The sequence below is a fragment of the Danio rerio genome, chromosome 19, assembly GCF_049306965.1.
Source record: "Danio rerio strain Tuebingen ecotype United States chromosome 19, GRCz12tu, whole genome shotgun sequence".
In the NCBI taxonomy this organism is placed as follows: Eukaryota; Metazoa; Chordata; class Actinopteri; order Cypriniformes; family Danionidae; genus Danio; species Danio rerio.
In genome coordinates this window covers 47,290,001-47,311,645 of record NC_133194.1, presented here as the reverse complement: position 1 = coordinate 47,311,645, position 21,645 = coordinate 47,290,001, and the positions used below count along the sequence as shown (strand labels likewise).

The 21,645-nt window shown below is 40.5% G+C and overlaps 1 protein-coding gene across 9 annotated transcripts in view; it reads left to right on the top strand.

Moving 5' to 3' along the window:
• csmd3b (CUB and Sushi multiple domains 3b) overlaps window positions 1–21,645 on the top strand; it is a 990,558-nt gene that overhangs the window by 639,385 nt on the left and 329,528 nt on the right. For all 9 annotated transcript variants that reach the window (XR_012395232.1, XM_068215335.2, XM_017352314.4 and 6 more), the window contains 4 exons: window positions 8,722–8,848; window positions 11,178–11,380; window positions 15,982–16,173; window positions 19,096–19,234. Coding sequence is in view for 8 of the 9 variants with exons in the window: in XM_068215335.2 (XP_068071436.1) it covers window positions 8,722–8,848; window positions 11,178–11,380; window positions 15,982–16,173; window positions 19,096–19,234 (661 nt within the window). In the remaining variant the exon portion in view is untranslated. The remainder of the gene's footprint in view (window positions 1–8,721; window positions 8,849–11,177; window positions 11,381–15,981; window positions 16,174–19,095; window positions 19,235–21,645) is intronic.

Genomic DNA, 21,645 nt, shown 5'->3' with positions numbered 1-21,645 from the left:
AGAGTGAATTTCCTGCCAAGGAGATAGTACCTTAGCTCCAGGATTGCCCACTTGATCGCCAGGGCCTCCTTCTCCACCGTTGCGTAGCGGGTCTCTGCGGGGGTCAGCTTCCGACTCACGTACATTATGGGATGTTCTTCATCGCCGTGGACCTGGGAGAGGACCGCGCCCAGGCCCGAGTCGGAAGCATCCGTCTGTAGAATGAAGGGGCAGCCGAAGTCAGGTGCGTGCAGTACCGGTGAGGACGTGAGGGACTTCTTTAGGGCTCGGAACGCGTCGTCGGCTTCCTTGGTCCATCTTATCCTCTCCGGCTGCCCCTTTCTGGTCAGGTCTGTCAGGGGGCTGGCTATGGATGAGAAGTTAGGTATAAAACATCTATAGTAGCCCGCTAACCCCAGAAATGCACGTACCTGGGTCTTTGTGGTGGGTTGTGGAGTTTCTTGTAGTGCCTTGACCTTGTTTTGCTGTGGCTGTATGAGACCTCGTCCAATGTGGAAGCCGAGGTATCTGGCTTCGGCTAGACCCAGGTGGCATTTCTTGGGATTAGCTGTGAGCCCAGCCCGTCGAAGATCTAAGAGCACCCTCCGTAACCGGGATAGGTGTTCTTCCCATGACTCTGAGTGGACGATGAGGTCGTCCAGGTAGGCTGCTGCATATGGCTGGTGGGGCCTCAGCAGGATGTCCATCATTCTTTGGAATGTGGCTGGGGCCCCGTGGAGCCCGAAGGGAAGAACCCGGTATTGCCAGTGCCCACCGGGTGTGGAGAAGGCGGTTTTCTCCTTGGCGTCTTCACTAAGTGGTAACTGCCAGTAGCCTTTGGTGAGGTCGATGGTGGAGATAAATCGGGCTCCACCCAGCCTATCCAGCAGCTCGTCCACCCGAGGCATGGGGTATCCGTCGAACTTGGAGATCTCATTGAGTTTCCTGAAGTCGTTGCAGAAACGGAGGGTGCCATCGGGTTTGGGGACCATCACTATTGGGCTGGACCACGGGCTACGGGATGGTTCGATGATGCCTAACCTTCTCATCTTCTGGATCTCCTCGTCGATAGCCAGCCTGCGAGCCTCTGGAACTCGATAAGGCCTTTGCCGGACGATGGTGCCAGGAGGAGTGATAATGTTGTGTTGGATGATGGAGGTTCGGCCCGGTTTCTCCGAGAACACATCCTTGAACTGACCAACCAAGGCTTGCAGCTCCGCCTTCTGGTTTGGTGAGAGTTGCTCACCAATGTGGACAACGGGAAGAGTTTCTTCAGCGAAGGCAACGAGATGACCTGGAGCTGCAACCCACTTCTTCATAAGATTAATGTGGTACAGTTGTTCTTCCCGTCTTCGTCCCGGCTGACGGACTCGATAATTTACCGGCCCTACCCTTTCTACCACCGTGTATGGCCCCTTCCAGGATGCGAGGAACTTCGACGTTGTGGTAGGTATGAGTATCATCACCTTATCCCCTGGGTGGAACTCTCTGGGTTGGGTGGGCCGGTTATACAATCTCTGCTGGGCGCGCTGGGCTTCGGTCAGGTGTTGCTTGACGATGGGCATGATTTTGTCGATGCGTTCTCTCATGTCCCGTACGTGTTCAATCACCGACCGCTGGGGGGCTGGCTCCTGCTCCCAGGCTTGACGAGCCACATCCAATAGGCCCCTGGGTTGGCGGCCAAACAGCAGTTCGAAGGGGGTAAATCCTGTGGAGGCCTGGGGGACTTCCCTGATACCGAATAACACGTACGGGATCATGAGGTCCCAGTCGCGCCCGTCCTCTGCCACCACCCGTCGGAGCATCTGCTTCAGAGTCTTGTTAAAGCGCTCGACAAGGCCGTCCGTCTGTGGATGATATACAGAGGTTTTTAGCTGTTTTACCTTGAGTAGGTGACAGAGGTCTGCCATCAACCGGGACATGAAGGGGGTGCCCTGGTCGGTCAGTATCTCTGTTGGGATTCCCACTCGACTGCATAGTAGAAACAGCTCCTTCGCGATGGCCGATGACGTGGCTTTCCTCAGGGGAATCGCTTCAGGGTATCTGGTGGCATAATCGAGGATAACAAGGATGTGCTCATGTCCCCGGGCCGACTTCGGCAAAGGCCCTACCAAGTCCATACCAATTCGGGTGAAGGGCACATCGATGATGGGTAGTGGTATTAGAGGGCTGGGGGGTGGTCGTTGGGGAGACGTTCTCTGGCAGATGTCACATGCCTGGCAATACCTCTTTACTTCCCCGTCTAGCCCCGGCCAATGGAAACGGTCGCGGATCCTTTTCACCGTGTTGGCCGCTCCCAGATGTCCAGCCATCGGGTGGGTATGTGCCAGTTCTAAGACCGTCTCCCTCTTGGTCCTCGGGACGACCAATAGTGTCTTCTTTTCCCCCCGCCTCTCTGCGACACAGTACAGCAGACCATTTTCCACAATAAAATGTGGGAGGGGGTGAGGGCTGGGAAGTCGCTCATTACCTTCAATGATCCGTACTTGCGGCCAGCAGTGTTTGAGCGTTTCATCTTCCCTCTGTGCTCTGCCAAAATCGCCTCCTGCGGTAATCTGTTGAAACAGATCAAAGTATAAATTAGCAGAAATTGATGACTCACGCCCTCTATCGCTCTCGGTGGTCATCAGCGCTGGTTTGCGGTCCCGATGAGCCCGTGACTTGTTCTTCTTCTTTGGACGAGCCGATAGAGCGTGGTGGTGAGTGAGGAGTTCATCGAACCCCGGCCAGTCTCTGCCCAGTAGGAGGGGCACAGGAAGATCTGGAACAACCCCGACTTCGATGCGCCAGCTGCCTGGTTTCGCCGCGATGGTCACTCTTCGGGCGGGTACGTGGCGGGTATCACCGTGTACACACGTGATTGGAATAAGACTTTTACTTTCCTGGCGGTATTTCAAAGTCTTCGGGTGAACCAGAGTGATGGCGCTTCCTGTGTCTAAGGTGGCCGTTTGTGTTTTTCCCTCTAGCTGGACTTTATGGGTGGGAGCTTCGGGAGGGATATTGCGGTGTACCGCGCACCCTGCTGTCCAGGCCGGGGTCGAGTGCGTCGTCGGCTCGGTGGGCATCGGCTCGTCCATCGGGCTGGGGACCGCTGGTCTGCCGCCTGGTCGCGCTGTGCCCTCCACCGGTCGCCAAGGTGCACTTACCCTCCGGGGTGGCAGAGCCGCTCTCTCCCCATTATCTCGGGCGATGTGAGCTTCAGCCAGCTCGATCGCCTCCACCAGGGTGGCCAGTGACTCAGGATTTCGCATGCTGGTGAGTGTTCGCAAACGTCGGGGTAACGCACGCATCATCTTCTCGATGATCACCTTCTCAGCGACCTGGACCGCCGAGGAATCTCCTCCCAATAACCATAGCCTTCCCAGGCGAGAAAGTTGAGCTGCTTGAGTTCTCACTGGTTGTTTCTCGTCGTAAGACCACTGGGAAAACTGTTGGGCTGCGCTGATTGTGGATAGCCCCATTCTGGCTAATATTTCCTTTTTTAACGCTTTGTAATCTTCATTTTTAGGTGTCTCTAGTGAAAAATATGCTCGTTGCGCTTCTCCTGTGAGAAACGGAGCCAACATTCTCGCCCAGTTTTCTTTTGGCCAGCCTTCTCTCTCGGCAATAACCTCAAAGGTATGTAAATAAGCGTCAATATCATCCAGGTCGCTGAGTTTAGTGAGATGATGATGCGCACTCACTTCGGGAGTCGGATGGTGTCTGGCCGCCTGGCGGAGCTGCTGTTCCAGTCGATCCTGTCTGGCTGTAAGCTGCTCAGAGATGGAATTCTGTTTCCTGGAGATCTCCGCTAGGTGGAGCAGTACCTCTTCCACCGACATGGCGACGGGATGTTGACAGCCGAGTAAGAGGAAGCGTGGGAGAGAGAGAGAGCGGATGCCTGTCTGTAACAAACACAGAGAAAAATTCAGCGGTTATTTTCTACTTAATGGTGAGTGTTTCTTCTGAATTTTTCCCTCTGCAATGCCCGCATTCTCCACCAGTTGTAGCGAGGCAGAGGGAAAACACAAACACCGTAGATGAAGTTACAAACAATACCCCGGAGGGTGCTTTTATTTACAAGTGATAAAGGGGTGAATGAGTGCTCTTCTTAGAGGTGCGTGCTCAGGTGCTCCGGGGAGAAGGTGAAGACTGGTGAGAGGGATGGTGTTGGATCGGTCACGAGCTGGATTCGGCTGTGGGAGAGACAGAGAGAGACAAGCGTTAGCGCAGGGAGTCATCTGAAATGAAGCTCACTTCCTCCTGTGTGGGGCTGGCTTTTATCTCTCCCTGGCTGATGAGGTCCAGCTGTGAGCGATCCGAGGTTGATGAGAGATCCAGCTGGTGTGGATTTGTGCCCAGGGCGACGTGGTATTGCATGGCTCGCTACAATATATATATATATATATATATATATATATATATATATATATATATATATATATATATTTGCCAGTAATGTCACACGAAGACCTCTTCACCCTTCACCACTGTATATTACGTGTATTTCTGAGGGCTCTTCGGCGGCCAAATACGGTTGACGTTGTCTATCAACAAGATAAAAAAATAAGCCCTTGCTCAGTGTGTTCTCTTGAGCGCGAATAAAAAGCTGAAAAATGGAAGCGTTGTGGTTTTTAAGGTGGACCGGATACACTCAATAAGAAGCTGTGAATAAGAAGCTGGATTCAGCCTTGTCCCTTCTTATCGCAAACACAACAGCAGTCTGGTGAGAAATCTCTGTAGACGGATGGCATTTCATGTCACGTTTAGCCTTATAAACTTAAAATGTGAGCAAAATTTGCTGTTTTGTCATCACCTTATATATATTTTTATACTGTTTGTATAATATATTTTTGTACTGTTTTATATTGCTAGTCATTTCTCCCATAGGCAACTGAATCTGAATAAGGTCAATAGAGTTGGGGACTCTATACTGCTCAGTGAGTGCCGTCTTTCAGATGAAACGTTAAACTGGGGTCCTGACTCTCTGTGGTTGTTAAAAATCCCTTTTGGCCAAATTTGCCCTCTGGCCTCTGTCCAAACCATCCACATACCATCTTTTTTTTTGCAGCTTTATTTGCGGTTTTTGTTTGCTCAGACCAATTCTAATATTTGTACCGTTTTACTTTAAAAAACGAAGTTAAATTTATATCCTAATTTTATTAGCAAAATGTTCTTAATATTTAAAAAAATATATTTTTAAAGAAAGTATTCACATTATTTTTTATAATATTTTAAATATTTGTTTTGTATTTTCCTTAACAGTGTACATCCAAAAATAAGTTCCATATACTTACAATGCACTAAAAGACTCATTGGTCCTGACTCTCTGTGGTCATTTTTAATCCCATGGCACTTCACGTAAAAAGCAGGAGTTTATCCCCGGTGTCCTGGCCTAATACCCTCCATCAGCCCTTAACATTAACAATCACGGCCACCCAATCATACCCATCAACTGAATTGTCTTTATCACTGTCTCTCCAATTCCCCTATAGCTGGTGTGTGGTGAGCGCACTGGCACCATTGTCCTGTGGCTGCCGTCGCATCATCCAAGTGGATGCTGCACACTGATGGTGGTGTGAAGAGACCCCCTAATGATTGTGAAGTCTTTTGGGTGCATGTCATTTTTCATTGAAGTTCACAATTTCTGCAGAGAAATCTTTCCAAATGCAATGCCAAATCAGCAGAATCACATTGTCTTAAACACAACCACCACCGATGTTGTCATATCAGGCCGTAACCAGGCTTCCGTCAGCTCCTAATCTTCCTGTGCGAACTTTCGCAGCCAATCAGAAATGATTGAGTGCTCCTGACCATCCAATGACACGAGATTGAGCCGCATTCTGATGAGCGACGAACACGGGTGGATGTTGGTTTAGCGCGAGGCCTGGTTTGTAAGACGCCTCTATTCTGGATGTCTAAAAACACTCTAATGTTCAGATTAATCAAGTCGCAATCTGAACCCTGTTATTCAGGCTTCATTGAGCTGTGCGTCCATTGTTTGTCATGTAGATGGTTTATGCAAATGAGGCTCGCTGACAGGAATTGCTGAAAAGGGAATCATTAAGAAACGGTGCATGTCTCTCGAAACTTTTTTCACAAGAGGGAGAGACAGGATTGGGGAAGATAGAGAAGGGGTCCGAGGGGAACTGAGAGTGTCTGCAATTAAAGTTTCCTAATAAAGTGCTTGTGAAAGCCGAGTAATAATGAAGCGAGTGCAGAGGGCTAAAGTGGCAGGTCTGAACGCCATCAGGAGGCATCAGAATGGACGTCAGGCTCATTTGTTTGGTTTGATTGATGCTCCGACTTGAAGCTGACAAATCACCTTCAACGCTGATAGGGAATCTGAAGAAGAGATAGGAGGAGGAATTCAGGGGATTCAGTCAGAGATGCTTGTGTTTGGTGCATCTGGAATTTTGGCCACTTTTGAACCTGTGAACTGGTAGAAGTTAAACTCTCAGACGAAATCTGATGAGAAAGTCAGGGAAATTTTAATAACTATTTTTTAATATCGTGGGAAAATGTCTGAACATGCGTGAGATAAAATTCCGTTGTTATTTAGCATAGCACATTGTATATTTTATTAAAACATGACGCCATTTTTCATTCTGTAATTAGTCAAATGTGTAATTAGAGAGTTTGTGATCGTGCTTAATTTAAATATTAAACACATTTTAATGATATTAACTTACTAATATTGTATATATTGCTATAAACAAATATATATTAGACACTCACTGGCCACTTTATTAGGCACACCTTACTAGTTACTTAGCTACCCTACTAGTACCGGGTTGGACCTTCTTTTGCCTTCCGAACTGCCTAATCCTTCGTGGCGTAGATTCAACAAGGTCCTGGAAATATTCTTACGAGATTTTGCTCCATATTTGCATGATAGCATCACGCAGTTGCAGCAGATTTGTCGGCTGCACAAATATGATGCCAATCTCCCGTTCCACCACATCCCAAAGGTGCTCTATTGGGTTGAGGTTTGGTGACTGTGGAGGCCATTTGACCACAGAGAACATTTCTCCAATCGTCTATAGTCCAATTTTGGTGAGCCTGTGTGAATTTTAGCCTCAGTTTCCTGTTCTTAGCAGACAGGAGTGGCACCTGTTTCTGTAGCCCGTCCGCCTTAAGGTTGGATGTGTTGTGCGTTCAGAGATGCTCTTTTGCAGACCTCGGTTGTAACGAGTGCTTATTTGAGTTACGGTTGCCTTTATATCAGCTGAAACCAGTCTGGCCATTCTCCTCTGACATCAACAAGGCATTTGCGCCCACAGAACTGCCGCTTACTGGATATTTTCTGCTATTCGGACCATTCTCTGTGAACCCTAGAGATGGTTGTGCGTGAAAATCCCAGTAGATCAGCAGTTTCTGAAAAGCTCAGACCAGCCCGTCTGGCACCAATAACCATGCCACTTTCAAAGTCACTTAAATCACCTTTCTTCCCCATTCTGAAGTTCAGTTTGAACTGCAGCAGATCGTCTTGACCATGTCTACATGCCTGAATGCATTGAGTTGCTGCCAAGTGATTGGCTGATTAGAAATTTGCAGTTGAACAGGTGTTCCTAATAAAGTGGCCGGTGAGTGTATATATATTATTAATATTATATTATTTATTATATGATATTGTATTATAATATTGTGTACAAAAAAGTTTCTATTTACATTAATAGTACATACTATGTGTACTCACTGTGTATAAATATTGTGTATATATGAATAAAATCAAAATATTTTAAAATACATATATATATATATATATATATATATATATATATATATATATATATATATATATATATATATATATATATATATATATATATATATTAAAAGCATTAAAAATATAGTCAGCAGTATATCCAGCCTGATCTCATGAGGAGATATAACTACACTGAAAAAATTATTTAAAGATGATTCCTTGGATTTACAAAATTTTTTTTTACGTTAAGTGGTTGTAAACAATTTATTTGTCTTGAATTTAAACAAAAAAAAGTTGAACATTAATAAACTTAATTTGTTTGTTTAAATTCAACACAAATAAATTGTTTGCAACAGTTTTGCATGCAACACTTTTTTTAGTGTATTTTAGTGGCTAATTTGTTTGGTGGCTAGTCCGTGCAAATTTGTACAGGTTCATTCGTATGAAAATGTACGACTTTGAAAAGGAGGCGTCCCTAAACCCCACCCTCATTGTGAGATGAGCAAATTATACAAAATTTTATAAATGAGATTGCACGAACTCATACAATATAGCCACTAAAAAAAAATAAAAAATGCATCTATTGCTGTAAGATTCTGTTGGTATATCACAATAAAAAGATTTTTTAGCAAGAAAAACTGTTTATTAAGTTTTAAGATGAAAGCAGAAATTCAGCTTAATTCTTCAGTTTTTATTTGGGGTGTTTAGTTTAATGGTATTTTTTCTTCTTCACAGTACTGCTGAGCCTCAATACTGTACGTGACTCATTGTGGACGTTATCTGACTGCATTTGAAAGCGATATCAATATATATCGACCATCATCACAGAACTTTTCTCACAGCCCAAAGCTCAATTACTCACCTCTTTATTTTTACATTTAACATCTATTTCTGAATAAAAGAAACGTTCTCATCCTGCATTCAGATATCTGAATACCTCATTGATCTTACAGTGCGTTTAACACAGCTTTTCATTATACATACAGAAAATGTTTTGTAAAGTGAGAAGAAAATGTTTGTCTCAATCTCCTGTTTCCTCCTTTCTCTTTTCCCAGCTGAATGCGGTGGACGTTTTAAAGGAGAGACGTCAGGACGCATTTTGTCGCCTGGTTATCCATTCCCATATGACAATAACCTGCGCTGTACGTGGATGGTGGAGGTGGATTCAGGAAACATCATCAGGTGTGGATCAGCATTTGCTTCTTTCTATCAACATGACATTATAAAGCATGTCACACATCACAAGATCAAACAAAACATGTCTTGAAGACAATGTAAATTATGTCATCATTTACTCTCCATTTAATTGGTTTAAATCTTTATGAGTCTCTTTTTTTCTGTTGAGCACAAAACAAGATGTTTGGAAAAATGTTGTAAACCTGTAACCAGTGTTAGGCAGTTGCATCGCTACAAGTAGTGAGGCTACTAGCTTAAGCACATTTTTCAGTAGCGTAGCGGTAGTGTCGTTACTTTATAAATCAAATAACTTTTCAATAGCAAAGCTATTATTTTTGTCAAGTGTCCGCTTGTTAACTGTGACATCACGCGAAGTGGCTTCATTGTCCAAGCGCTCTATCAAACTGTATGGGGAGACTCATCAAATGGTAATAATAAACATTTAGTACAAACCGCGGTAATACTTTCAGAAATCACAGTTGCAATGTATATATCCATGCCTAATATCCGATAGCCAGAAAGTAATTCATTTTTTATTATTTATTTATTATTTATTTAATAATTAATATTAAAAGTTTGGTATTTGTGATGACGCAAGTCCAGAGACAGATGTGTACACTATAGTTTTATATAAAATTCACTAGTTAGTGTGATAGGATTAAAAAGTGTTGACGTCGCCAACCAATTAGGCGAACACGAGAAATTTGCTTCATAGAAAGATGACTAAGGGAGAGGAGTTATATATTTATAGTTGTAGTACTGTAGTAAAGGCTCAAGTATACTATGGTAATTACTATTATTTCATCATAGATGCTACATTATGTCGTGTAATTTATTAATGAAGAGTTGTAAATATAGCATTTCCCTTTACTATCATATTTTAAATGCGCAACACCTGGTTTAATTGGGTTTTTTTGTTTTTGTTTTAGCTGTTATTTGCTATAACTTGTTTCTGTTTAATACAGCATATTAATTGCAGTAAATAACTGAACTGAACAATTCTGCCTCATATGTTTCACTGACAGTGTTATTGATCACTAAGATGTGATTGACTTTGATTTAAGTTGCTTCGTTTTAAAAAAGAAAATTGCAAAAAAAAAAAAAAAAAAAAAAGCTCAGATTCATTCATTTGCTTAGTCTCTTTATTAATCTGGGGTTGCCACAGCGGAGTGAACCACCAACTTATCCGGCATATGTTTTACGCAGCGGATGCCCTTCCAGCTGCAACCCATCTCTGGGAAACATCCTTACACACTCATTCACACTCATACACTACAGACTATTACCAATTCACCTGTACCGCATGTCTTTGGACTGTGGGGAAAACCAGAGCACCCGGAGGAAACCCATGTGAACGCAGGGAGAACATGCAAACTCCACACAGAAACGTTAACTGACCCAGCCAAGGCTCAAACCAGTGACCTTCTTGCTTTGAGGTGACAGCACTACCTATTGTGCCACCTTGTTGCAAAATAGCTCAGATGTATTTTTTAATTGCTATATATATATATATATATATATATATATATATATATATATATATATATATATATTTATATATATATATATTTTTTTTTTTTTTTTTTTTTTTTTTGCAATAAAAGATAGCTTAGACTTAGCAAAGCTACTTTTGCCTAGTAGCTTTTAGCTTAGCTTGATCCATTTCCCAGATGGTGGCTTTTAGTGTAGTTAAGCTTCATTTTAGCTAATAGCTTAACTGACTACATTTTTTAAAATAGCTTGCCCAACACTGCCTGTAACCACTGACTTGTATAGTTTTTTTTTTTTTTTTACTATGGGAGTCAGTGGTTAGGTTTTCAGCCTTCTTCAAAATATTTTCTTTAGTGTTCAACGGAAGAACAAAGAAAGGCTTGGTTGATGGTGACTACATAGTGAGTTGATTTACATTTTTGGTTAAACTATACCTTTAATAGTAGAAAAGCATTGATAATGTTGGATAGTTCGCCCAAAAATTTAAATTTAACTCACTATTTACTGCAAACTGTTAAAGTTTTACTTTTGTTGGGTATTTTGTTGACTATTTTTTAACATTGTTTTTTAAGGTAAGTGGTTGCAAAATATGGGCTGAATTGAAACAAACAAATTCAATTGAACATGTCTACATTTAATTTGTTTGTTTAAATTTTGCCCATATACATTTTTTGCAACAATTTAGCAAAAATCATTACTGTTTACTGTGCAATGTGCATAAAAATAAGCAGCGCATCTGTTCAGTGTCAGACGTTCATCCGTTCCAATCACTGTGCGCCTAATGAAGCATGTCTCGAATGAGCTGTAACATGTAGAGTATGTGTGTTTCTTCCTCTATCCACAGCCTGCAGTTTCTGGCCTTCGACACCGAAGCCTCTCATGACATCCTTCGGGTCTGGGACGGTCCTCCAGAAAATGAGATGTCTCTGAGGGAGGTGAGCGGCTCGCTGCTCCCCGAAAACGTCCACAGCACCCTCAACATGGTCAGCATCCAGTTCGAGACCGACTTCTACATCAGCAAGTCTGGATTCGCCATCGAGTTCTCCAGTGAGCTGCTTCCTTGTTAATCTAAAGGCCTGCGGGGTGTGATTGATAGCTAGACACTCTTAGAAAAATCACAGTTTGTTTGATTGTCCACTACATTTTGTGATTTTGTCCTTATTTTTATTTTTTTTGTGCTTTTTGTCTAATAGAAAGAACACATGCAAAATAGTACAACATTTTATATGCAATTATAATGGCTCAAACTCAAAACTGGCTCGAATAACAACAACATTCAAGGTTTGAGCCGAACATATGGAAGACACAGACGTTTGAATTGTTAAATTGACGTTCCGTCAATACGTTTAATTTTCCTAAATCATAAGTTTTCAAAGGAGACAAAACATTAACAAAAATCAAGTAGACAGGTAGGGAAGCTAAGGTAAACAGGTCTCTGACTATACTGCTTTAAATGGACAGATCTTATCTAAACTCCCGTGAAAGGAATAAAAATAGGTGAGTCCTCCGGGCCACTGCTGACCTTCGCTAAACTAAATAAATAACAAAACGTGACTATGAAAAATAAACCACTACCTGCTACAAAACAAAGTATCAAACTAAACAAACTAGTTAACACATTACGAAACAAGAATCAAAAGATTAACAGGAACAAAACACTAAATGGAGCGGCATCTAGATGATCGCCTGGCTTGCAGAGCACCGCCAGACAGACTGCCTGAGCGCAAGCCACCACCGAGCTGAGGGAGGGCCAGAGACTGCAAGATAGAGAGAGAGACAGAGACGCTATTGCTGTCAGCCTTATATAGTGGGAATCCCCAGTGACATCACGGGCATCATACAATCCTGGATAAGCCGGGTGAAACACTCCTCCTAGAACTCGATCGCAACAAGCACAAACCGGCAATAAACAAATAGATTAGTTAAATAACACAGACACGCATAACAGCAATACTTATACGCAATTCTTATATGCAATTCTAAGTGTGTGTGTGTGTGTTTATTTATTTTTTTGTCACACTTTATGAGTTTGTGACAGTAGATTTCATACAGCGTAAATAAATGCACCCGGGGCCTCATGTACAAAGACTTGCGTGGAAACCATACTAAAACATTGCGTAGGCACAAAGCTGTAAATGTGCGTACGCAGAAAAAAATTCAGATGTATGAAACTGAGCGCAACATGCACGAGCACAACACCCCTCCCTGCCTCCTCCCCCGTATGAATATGCTAATGACTCTACTTTGGCAAAACCAAACGAAAAAGCAACAGCAAAATCAAGCAAAAAGAGAAACTTTGAACAGAATGTGAATTGGAGGTGCTGCTTTCGGAGGTAGACCGGAGAAAAGCGGTGTTATTTGCAAGTTTGTTCTCCGGAATTAACAACAAAAGAAAAAAATAGAGTGGGAGAGTTTAGCTAATGCGGTCAACACAGTTGGGTCTGAACATCGCACTGAGTGAATTAAAAAAGAAATAGTGTGATTTATAGGTGTAAAATGTTGCAGCACCCTTAACAGTCTCAGTGGCGCAACTCGAAAGACACGTTAACATGTTTGACACGTTCGAGCATGAACTCAGTTCGAATCCAGCGTCTGATGAACTCTTTCTTCTTTTTTCCCCCGCTACATATATTATTTTGCCAACTATTTATCACGAGAAAGACAAGTAGGAATCATTAATAAGTTTGTGCATCATATTTTATTTGCATCTAAATCCTAGTGTCAGCTCATTCAGAAATAACAGTTTGTTGGCAAAAGCCACTAAACGGCACTTGCTTTTGACCTTAAAAGCCGTCATATCCCGAGAACCAATCAGAAGAAGCGAATCGAATCATATGTTTTCAATGCAGCAGTGCACTGATATGCCAGCTGTTATAAGGAGAGTTTTATTCTGCTTTTGATTTTAAATGACGGAGTTTGATGAACTGGATGAGCCTGTCCAACTGAATGGCAAATCAAAACGTCCCTTACCTCAAAACTCTGTGCATGATAAGAAAAAGAAAACACTGTACAGTCGGAAGTGCTACATGCATCTTTAAATGAGTCCGATTTACTTTACAATAAACGGCAACAGCGCTACACGAAAGACAGATATAAGCTGCCGTTCTTTTATCCCACGTGGATGCTATGAGGATGAGAATTAATGAATTAATGAATGAGTCAAAATCGGGGCTAAAATCATGCAGTCTGAACTCGGCAGAACTGTTTAATAAAACTGGTTTCTTTAAATGCACCAAAATATATCAACTGCACTCCCTGAGAAATGGATAATATTCATTTTTTTAATAGGCTGTACAAGTTGATGCTGTCAAATTATATTTTAAATGCTGTTTTTGTTTTGTTTTGTTTTTTAATTAGTTTTTGTGTGTGTGTGTGTGTGTGTGTGTGTGCTACAAAAACTCTTAAATCTCCCTTCGGCAGCTCTTGCATACAACATTTTTCAGTTTTATTCATGTCTGTATTCTGAAGAATTTCATATGTTACCAAAATGATTCCCCAAATTACCACTGGAAAAAATACTTTTAACTCTAATATGACAAAAAAATAATAATAATCTAACTGATTTTTTTTTTTTTTTTTTTTGGTTTGATTTCAGATTTTTGTGCTTGACATTTAATCAAATTAGTCCATATTCATAAAACAATGCCTAATTTGTATATTTAAACAACATAAAAAACTAGTGCTGTCAATCGAAAAAAAAATCACGAATTAATCACACTTTCTTTGGAAAATTAATCGCGATTAATCACATTTAGATTGAAACTTGTAATGTTGGCTTTTCAAATTTAAAATTTATTTAAACGCAAGACAAAAAATATTTAAATTCAAAATATAATTGTTTATTGGAATTTTTGTTTAACTTGTAACACAGATTTCTTATCATGTAAACAACATTCCCACAATACACCATCAAGATCCTGTCCTGACAGCCATAATTATTACAGAAATAAAAACACAGGCATGGTAATGACATTTGAATTTCAAAACAATCGATACCAATAAAGAAAACATTGATTTCCAAGTTGGATTCTAAGTGGACTGCAAAAACATGCCAAAATACAGGAATTGCAGATATGGAAAATGGAAAATTATAATAATAATAAAGTATTGAATACAAACAATTGCACTCATTGTAAAATTATATTGCTGTGAGCAACGCAATCTCACGGCAATTCGTAACTTTTTGATTTAGTGCGCACACATACAGACACACATACACACACACACACACACACACAGAGAGAGAGAGAGAGAGAGAGAGACGCACGCTGGACAGCGCAGCCGGAGTGACTACCTTCAGATTCAACACGCATGATCACGTTCATCAAATTTGCTTAAACTAAGCGCTCTAAAGTATGGCTGCATTTCACAAGGATTCCGACACAACAACACGAAGCATACGCTGGTGTTTAAAGATAAAACACATCATACTTAACAAAACATTGGAGGGCTCATGCTGAAAGGCAAAGGAATACGCTGTCTTTTGACAGCTCGTGACTTCATCCGGCACTTCATGGACACCAATACTCCGATTTTAATATGATTAAGGGTGCTTTCACATCTTCTGAATGCATCTTCTTAACCAGGGTGCAGACCCGTGAACCGTACCCGAGTCGGCCTGAAAGAGGAGGTCTGGGGTACAGTTCATGCGAACTTTGGTACGGTTCATTTCAGATGTGAATGCAATCGTACCAAATAACGGAAGTGAACTATAGTAAACTGCCAACTGTAAACTATCGTTTTCATAACGTACGTTTGTTCGTGTGTGTGTCTTGTTTCGTACCTTGGTGACACGCGCGGGACTGAGCCAGGGCAAACACTGTGATGTCTGCTTGTCTCCTCCAAAAACAGCTTCTGCAGACGCTGTGTGATGTTCTGAATGTGCATAATATTTTTTGCGGCAGATGGACGCAAGTTGCTTTCAGTATGTCCAAAAGCTTTCAGTAAAAGCAGAATGACCGCGATGTGCGGAAGTCTTTCCATTTCGGCGCTTGCTTGCGTGGCCGTCACCTAGCAGTGGCAGTAAACAAAACAGCAGTACGATGACGCAAGCGTACCAGGGTTCAGAAGGACAAAAAACAGTGTGAACAAAAACCAGCCAAGGAGGTGGCAAGGGGAGACAATCAAACTTGGGTACGGTCCAGGCAAATAAACCAAGTGTGAAAGCACCCTAAGATAATACTCGAGTCTACCATGTAAGCAGCGATCCACAAAAAGACTACCGAGAGACAAAATGCGAAGGCTTTTTTTTCCGTTCGCCATGCGGTATTAAATTCCATTAAAACAGAAGTCAGTTTAAAAAAAAAAAGTTAAAAATTTAACACACGAAATTGCATGAAACTCTGTAGAGCCTGGTGATGCGAAAAAAGTGCTTCCTTGGTCTTATCCATGTATCTTTGCATGTTAAACACACGTCGACCACAACAGAAAAAAAAACAAAAACCTGCAACTGCGTTAATTGCGTTCATTTTTTTTACGCGTTAATTATTTCAAATCGTTTCAAAAATGCACTAATTTTGACAGCACTAAAAAAACATTTTTGGACACTTGCAATTGTAATCTAACCAATCTAATTCATGCATTTTTGACCCTATTGACATGCAGCGTCTTTCTTTAATTAACTGTTAATTGTTTGGATGCGGTTGCAGGTTCGGTGGCCACAGCCTGCAGGGATCCTGGAGTCCCGATGAATGGCAGTCGTAATGGAGACGGTCGTGAGCCTGGAGACACAGTGACCTTCCAGTGTGATCCTGGATATGAACTTCAGGGAGACGTGAAGATCACCTGCATCCAGGTGGAAAACCGCTACTACTGGCAACCCAGCCCTCCAGTCTGTATAGGTAGGAGATTCCAGTGGGATTTCATGAAATGCAATGGTTTTATTAAAACGGCTTGATGATATGGCTTTACTCTTACACTTGTACTGCATTCAAGTCTGTGTGGGTTTTTTTCTGATCAGTTTGAACCCTAAGAATTTTATTAAACTGGTAAAACGTTTTTTTTTCATATCTGTATGTATTTGCTTCAGAAAATCATATTATACTTGTATATAGTAATGTCTTACTGATGAAGTGAATGTGAAAATAACACAATGCATATTTTGAAGGTCTTGTAAAGTTTTGTTTCGAGCATAGCCTCATATTAGAAGCATTGTTTGACTCACATTCATAATCCATATTCATGATCCGAACACATCTAAGAGGCCGAGTTAATTGGTACATATTGCTTTAGATGTCGACAACAGAACTTGTGTCTAAAAAGTCCTCTAAAAATGAATGATTTTATTATCAGCCCGTCCTCAAGAGCCACACTCAAACCGAAAGCCGACGCCATTGAGATCCCTTATCATCTCATGACATGAAAGTCTGCGCAAATGAACCAATATCAAATTACCCGATACAGATTGTCTTTCCCTCTAAAAAAAAAAAAAAGAGAGAGAGAGAGAGATTTTCTTTCATATTCTAAAAAAACCCTTCTCTCTTGCTGTACTTCTCATTCTCATATACAGTTGAAGTCAGAATTATTAGCCCTTCTAAATTATAAGCCCCGCTATATCATTTTTCGCCAATTTCAATAGTTTTAATAATTGATGTCTTTTATCTTTGTCAAGGTTGGCAGTACACTACCTGACAAAAGTGTTGTTGACGATCGCTGTTGTAAGAGCAACAAATAATAACTAGACTTCTAGTTGATCATTTGGAAAAGTGGCAGAAGGTTGATTTTTCTGATGAATCATCTGTTGAGCTGCATCCCAATCATCACAAATACTGCAGAAGACCTACTGGAATATATATATATATATATATATATATATATATATATATATATATATATATATATATATATATATATATATATTGTGATGGGCTGGAGAATTCAAGTTTAGATCCCAGAGGGTGGATTTATTTACAAATTTAGGTGCATGAGTGCAAGATCCAAAGGGGTGCTCCAGCGGGTGATGTTCTTTCATTCGTGGGGTGCTCAGTGTCTGTGAGGTGGGTCTAGGAAACCGATCAGTCACAAACTGCTGTCTGGAGGAAAGAAGGGGAGAATAAGTGTTACTGCTCTGTTTCCTTCGGATGCCTCTCTCCTCTGGTTCTTTCGGTGTGGCTTATGTAGCCGGTCTTGGATGAGTTGCAGTTGGTGCTGATTAGTTGGGAACGAGAGGGCCCAGGTGTTCCTCGTTCCTCTCCAGGACTACGCTGAAAGCTCCATGGGATGCTCGTCACAATAAATATATATAGTTGAAGTCAGAACTATTAGCCCCCCTTTGAATTTTTTTTCTTTTTTAAATATTTCCCAAATGATGTTTAACAGAGCAAAGAAATTTTCACAGTATGTCTGATAATGTTTTTTCTTCTGGAGAAAGTCTTATTTATTGTATTTTGGCTAGAATTAAAGCAGCTTTTTATTTTTTAAACACTATTTTAAGGACAGAATTTTTAGCCCTTTAAGCTATTTTTTTTTTTTAGATAGTCCACAGAACAAACCAATCGTTATACAGTAACTTGCCTTGTTACCCTATAACCTGCCTAATGAACCTAATTAACCTAGTTAAGCCTTTAAATGTCACTTTAAGCTGTATAGAAGTGTCTTAAAAATATCTAATCCAATATTATTTACTGTCATCATGACAAAGATAAAATAAATCAGTTATTAGAGATGAGTTATTAAAACTATTATGTTTAGAAATGTGTTGAAATAGTCATCTCTCCATTAGACAGAAATTGAGGAAAAAAATAAACAGGTGCTAATAATTAGGGGTTGGGCTAATAATTCTGACTTCAACTATATATATATATAAGCTTTGCGTTTGCCCGTGAAACAGCCAGTGAGCGCCAGCACACACACATATCATGTACATCTCGACATGCGAAAGTGTTTCTGCCATGACTTTAATCCAGAACACCGGCAGAGTTGTTGTCTCGACCACTGTTTTAAGGCCGCCGTCATTTGCGATCTCCTGCAGTTGGTCTTCTTCTTGCACGGACATGCTGGATTCAGCTGGTTTGTTGACAAATGGGTCACATATCCATTCCTTGGCCATGTGTGGGTCCTTTGAGGTTGGGAAGTAGCGCTCAAACTCCTTTAACAGCGAAGACTGGTGATCGTGCACCAGCTTGGTGAGTGAGGGCGCAGGCTCAGTCTCACACAAAATCCCTGTTAATGTTTGAAACATGTCCAATATGCCTCTGTTCAAGTACCGTCCCCACAAATCCAGTTTGACTTTAAATGCAGCTACTTTATCTGCCAACCTAAAGATAATTAATTCTTGTGCGGCCCGGTACTGATTGGTCCACGGACCGGTACCGGTCCGCGGCCCGGGGGTTGGGGACCGCTGCTGTAGACTGTCTATAAAAATAGCTTAAGAGAGCTAATAATATTGTCCTTAAAATGGTTTTAGAAATGTTAAAAGTGGTTTCGAAATAAAACAAGACTTTCTCCAGAAGAAAAAAATATTATAAGAAATACTGTGGAAATTTCCTTGCTCTGTTAAACATAATTTGAGAAATAAAAAAATAAAATAAAAAAATCACAGGAGGGCGAATAATTCTGACTTCAACTGTATAAGATATGAGCTTTCCATGGCTCGGTTCCTCTGAGATGTGTAAAAAAATCTTTCAATATCCCTGTCTCTGCATGTTTCTTTCTCTGGGCTCCTGGTTGGCACAGATGTTGTACCCGCATGTTTTAATAAGAGATTCTCCTCATGTGTTACTAATGCCCATATGCTGCTGATAGCTGTACTCTGTGTTTTGTAGCTCCATGTGGAGGGAATCTCACTGGTTCCTCTGGCTTTATTCTGTCGCCCAACTTCCCTCATCCGTACCCGCACAGCAAAGACTGCGACTGGCTGATAGCCGTCAACTCTGATTACGTCTTATCCCTCGCATTCATCAGGTAAAGCAATCTATACCTTCATCTGGGTGATCTTTTTTACACAGAAATGTATGATTCAACTGTATACAATTCCAACCCACCGGTTCCACTGCACCCAACCTGGTCTGAGCTGGAATCGAATGGGTTCCACGTGGGGCTTGTCGTGGATGGGGTGAAGTTTAGAGGAGTGAGTGTAACGAAGGCCAACTAGCGAAGTGCTATGCAGGTAAACCTCACTCTTCGACAGACGCTAGAGGCCATAGTCTTTAGGTTTCTTGTTAGAGCAACTGACTTCCATGCAAAGAATTGCCAGTTCAATCCCAGCTCAGCACAGTTTGGGTGCAGTGGGGCTGGTGGGTTACCGATATGGGGGCTCGTCCGGGATGGGGTATAGTTTTGGAGGTGAGTGTAACAAAGGTCAGCTAGCGAATTGCTATGCAGGTAAACCTCACTCTTCTGAGCTCTAAAGGTGCACTAGCAACAGATGCTAGAGGCCATGACCTTTAGCCTTCTTGTTAGAGCAACTCACTCTTATACAAAGAATTGCCGATTCGATCCCAGCTCAGAGCGGGTTGGGTGCAGTAAAACCTACACAATCATTTTGAGTGGATAACGAGGGATATGACAATGACAAAGGGAAGGATTTATAATGTAAATATGTAATGTTTATATATCGAAATCTACAATTTTGTGTGATATATTTGAAATTTCATCTATATTGTGTATAAATCTAGTAAATATATACCTTCATCTAGAAAAATAGCTACTTTAATTCAAATAATATTTTTAAAAATAAACTAATCTAAATCTGGGACAAAAATAGTGTTTTACCGTCATTCAGTTTAGTATGTTTACTATATAAAAATAGCAGTTTATATAGTAACAGTTCAACCGAAACCTTTTGAAATGTATAGAACAAACAAGTGATCATACAAAAGTCATTATATTTTATATGATTAAAAAGTAAAAAAGTAATGGAGGGGTAAAACTCCCCCTCTTATTATTATTATTATTTTAAACTTATTATTTTAAAGGATAGTGGCAATGTATATTTTAAAGACAGTTAAATATTTTGTTTGTAATCTCCTAAATAGTGTATTTGCATGATATATATATATATATATATATATATATATATATATATATATATATATATATATATATATATATATATATATATATATATATATATATATATATATATATATACAGTTGAAGTCAGAATTATTAGCCCCGATTGAATTATTTTCTTCTTTTTAAAATATTTTTCAAATGATGTTTAACAGAGCAAGGAAATTTTCACAGTCTGATAATATTTTTTTTCTTCTGGAGAAAGTCTTATTTCTTTTATTTCAGCTAGAATAAAATCAGTTTTTAATATTTTTTTTAAAAAATATTTTAGGGACAAAATTATTAGCCCTTTTAAGCTATATTTTTTTCTCGATAAACTACAGAACAAAGAACTGTTATACAATAACTTGCCTTATTACCCTAACCTGCCTAGTTAACCTAGTTAACCCAGTTAAGCCTTTAAATGTCACTTTAAGCTGTATAGAAGTGTCTTGAAAAATATATATAGTCAAATATTGTTTACTGTCATCATGGCAAAGATAAAATAAATCAGTTATTAGAGATGAGTTTTTAAAACTGTTATGTTTAGAAATGTGTTGGAAAAAAAAATCTGCTTAAACAGAAATTAGGGAAAAAAAATAAACAAGCTGTGTAATAATTCAGGGGAGCAAATAATTTTTACTTGAACTGTAAATATATATATATATATATATATATATATATATATATATATATATATACAATGCTGTGTTGAATGACTTTCATGGAAAACATGTATGATAGTGTAGTTTTGGTCAGGTAACAGACACCATTCTAAAAAATAACATTTAATTAAATCGAGTAATAAAATGTTTTTGTGGGTGTGTCTACTGCATTGTTTTGTTTTTTTAAAGCTTCCCTACAATATGCATATATGCTTATTATATTTTAATATTCCTGACCCCTCCTGTTTCTATTAGGCTGGGAGTTTTAATGTACTGCAAACACAGAGTTAGCTATAATTAACCCGAATACACTCTCCTGCTTGGGATGCTTGTCTAGTCACCATACTGTAGGCAAGTTCAGTGAATGCAGACGCTGCTCCTCTCTGTCTGTCAGGAGGTTAATATCTGCTGTTATGTCGGGGTCAGCAACTTTTAAATTGTGGCCGATGAAACAGTACGACTCACTATTGGAAATAATCTCCCGTATTCCTGGCCTTTCGCTGCATGCCCTCGCTTGAGCTCTAATATCTCCGACAGAGAAGATCAGAAGATCATTCAGATGCTGCTGTGTTGTTAGACATAGGACGGTTTCAAGGTTTGCCGTGATTTGGAAAAGTCAAGGTTTTAAAACCGCTAACATTGTCTGTTCGGCCCTGT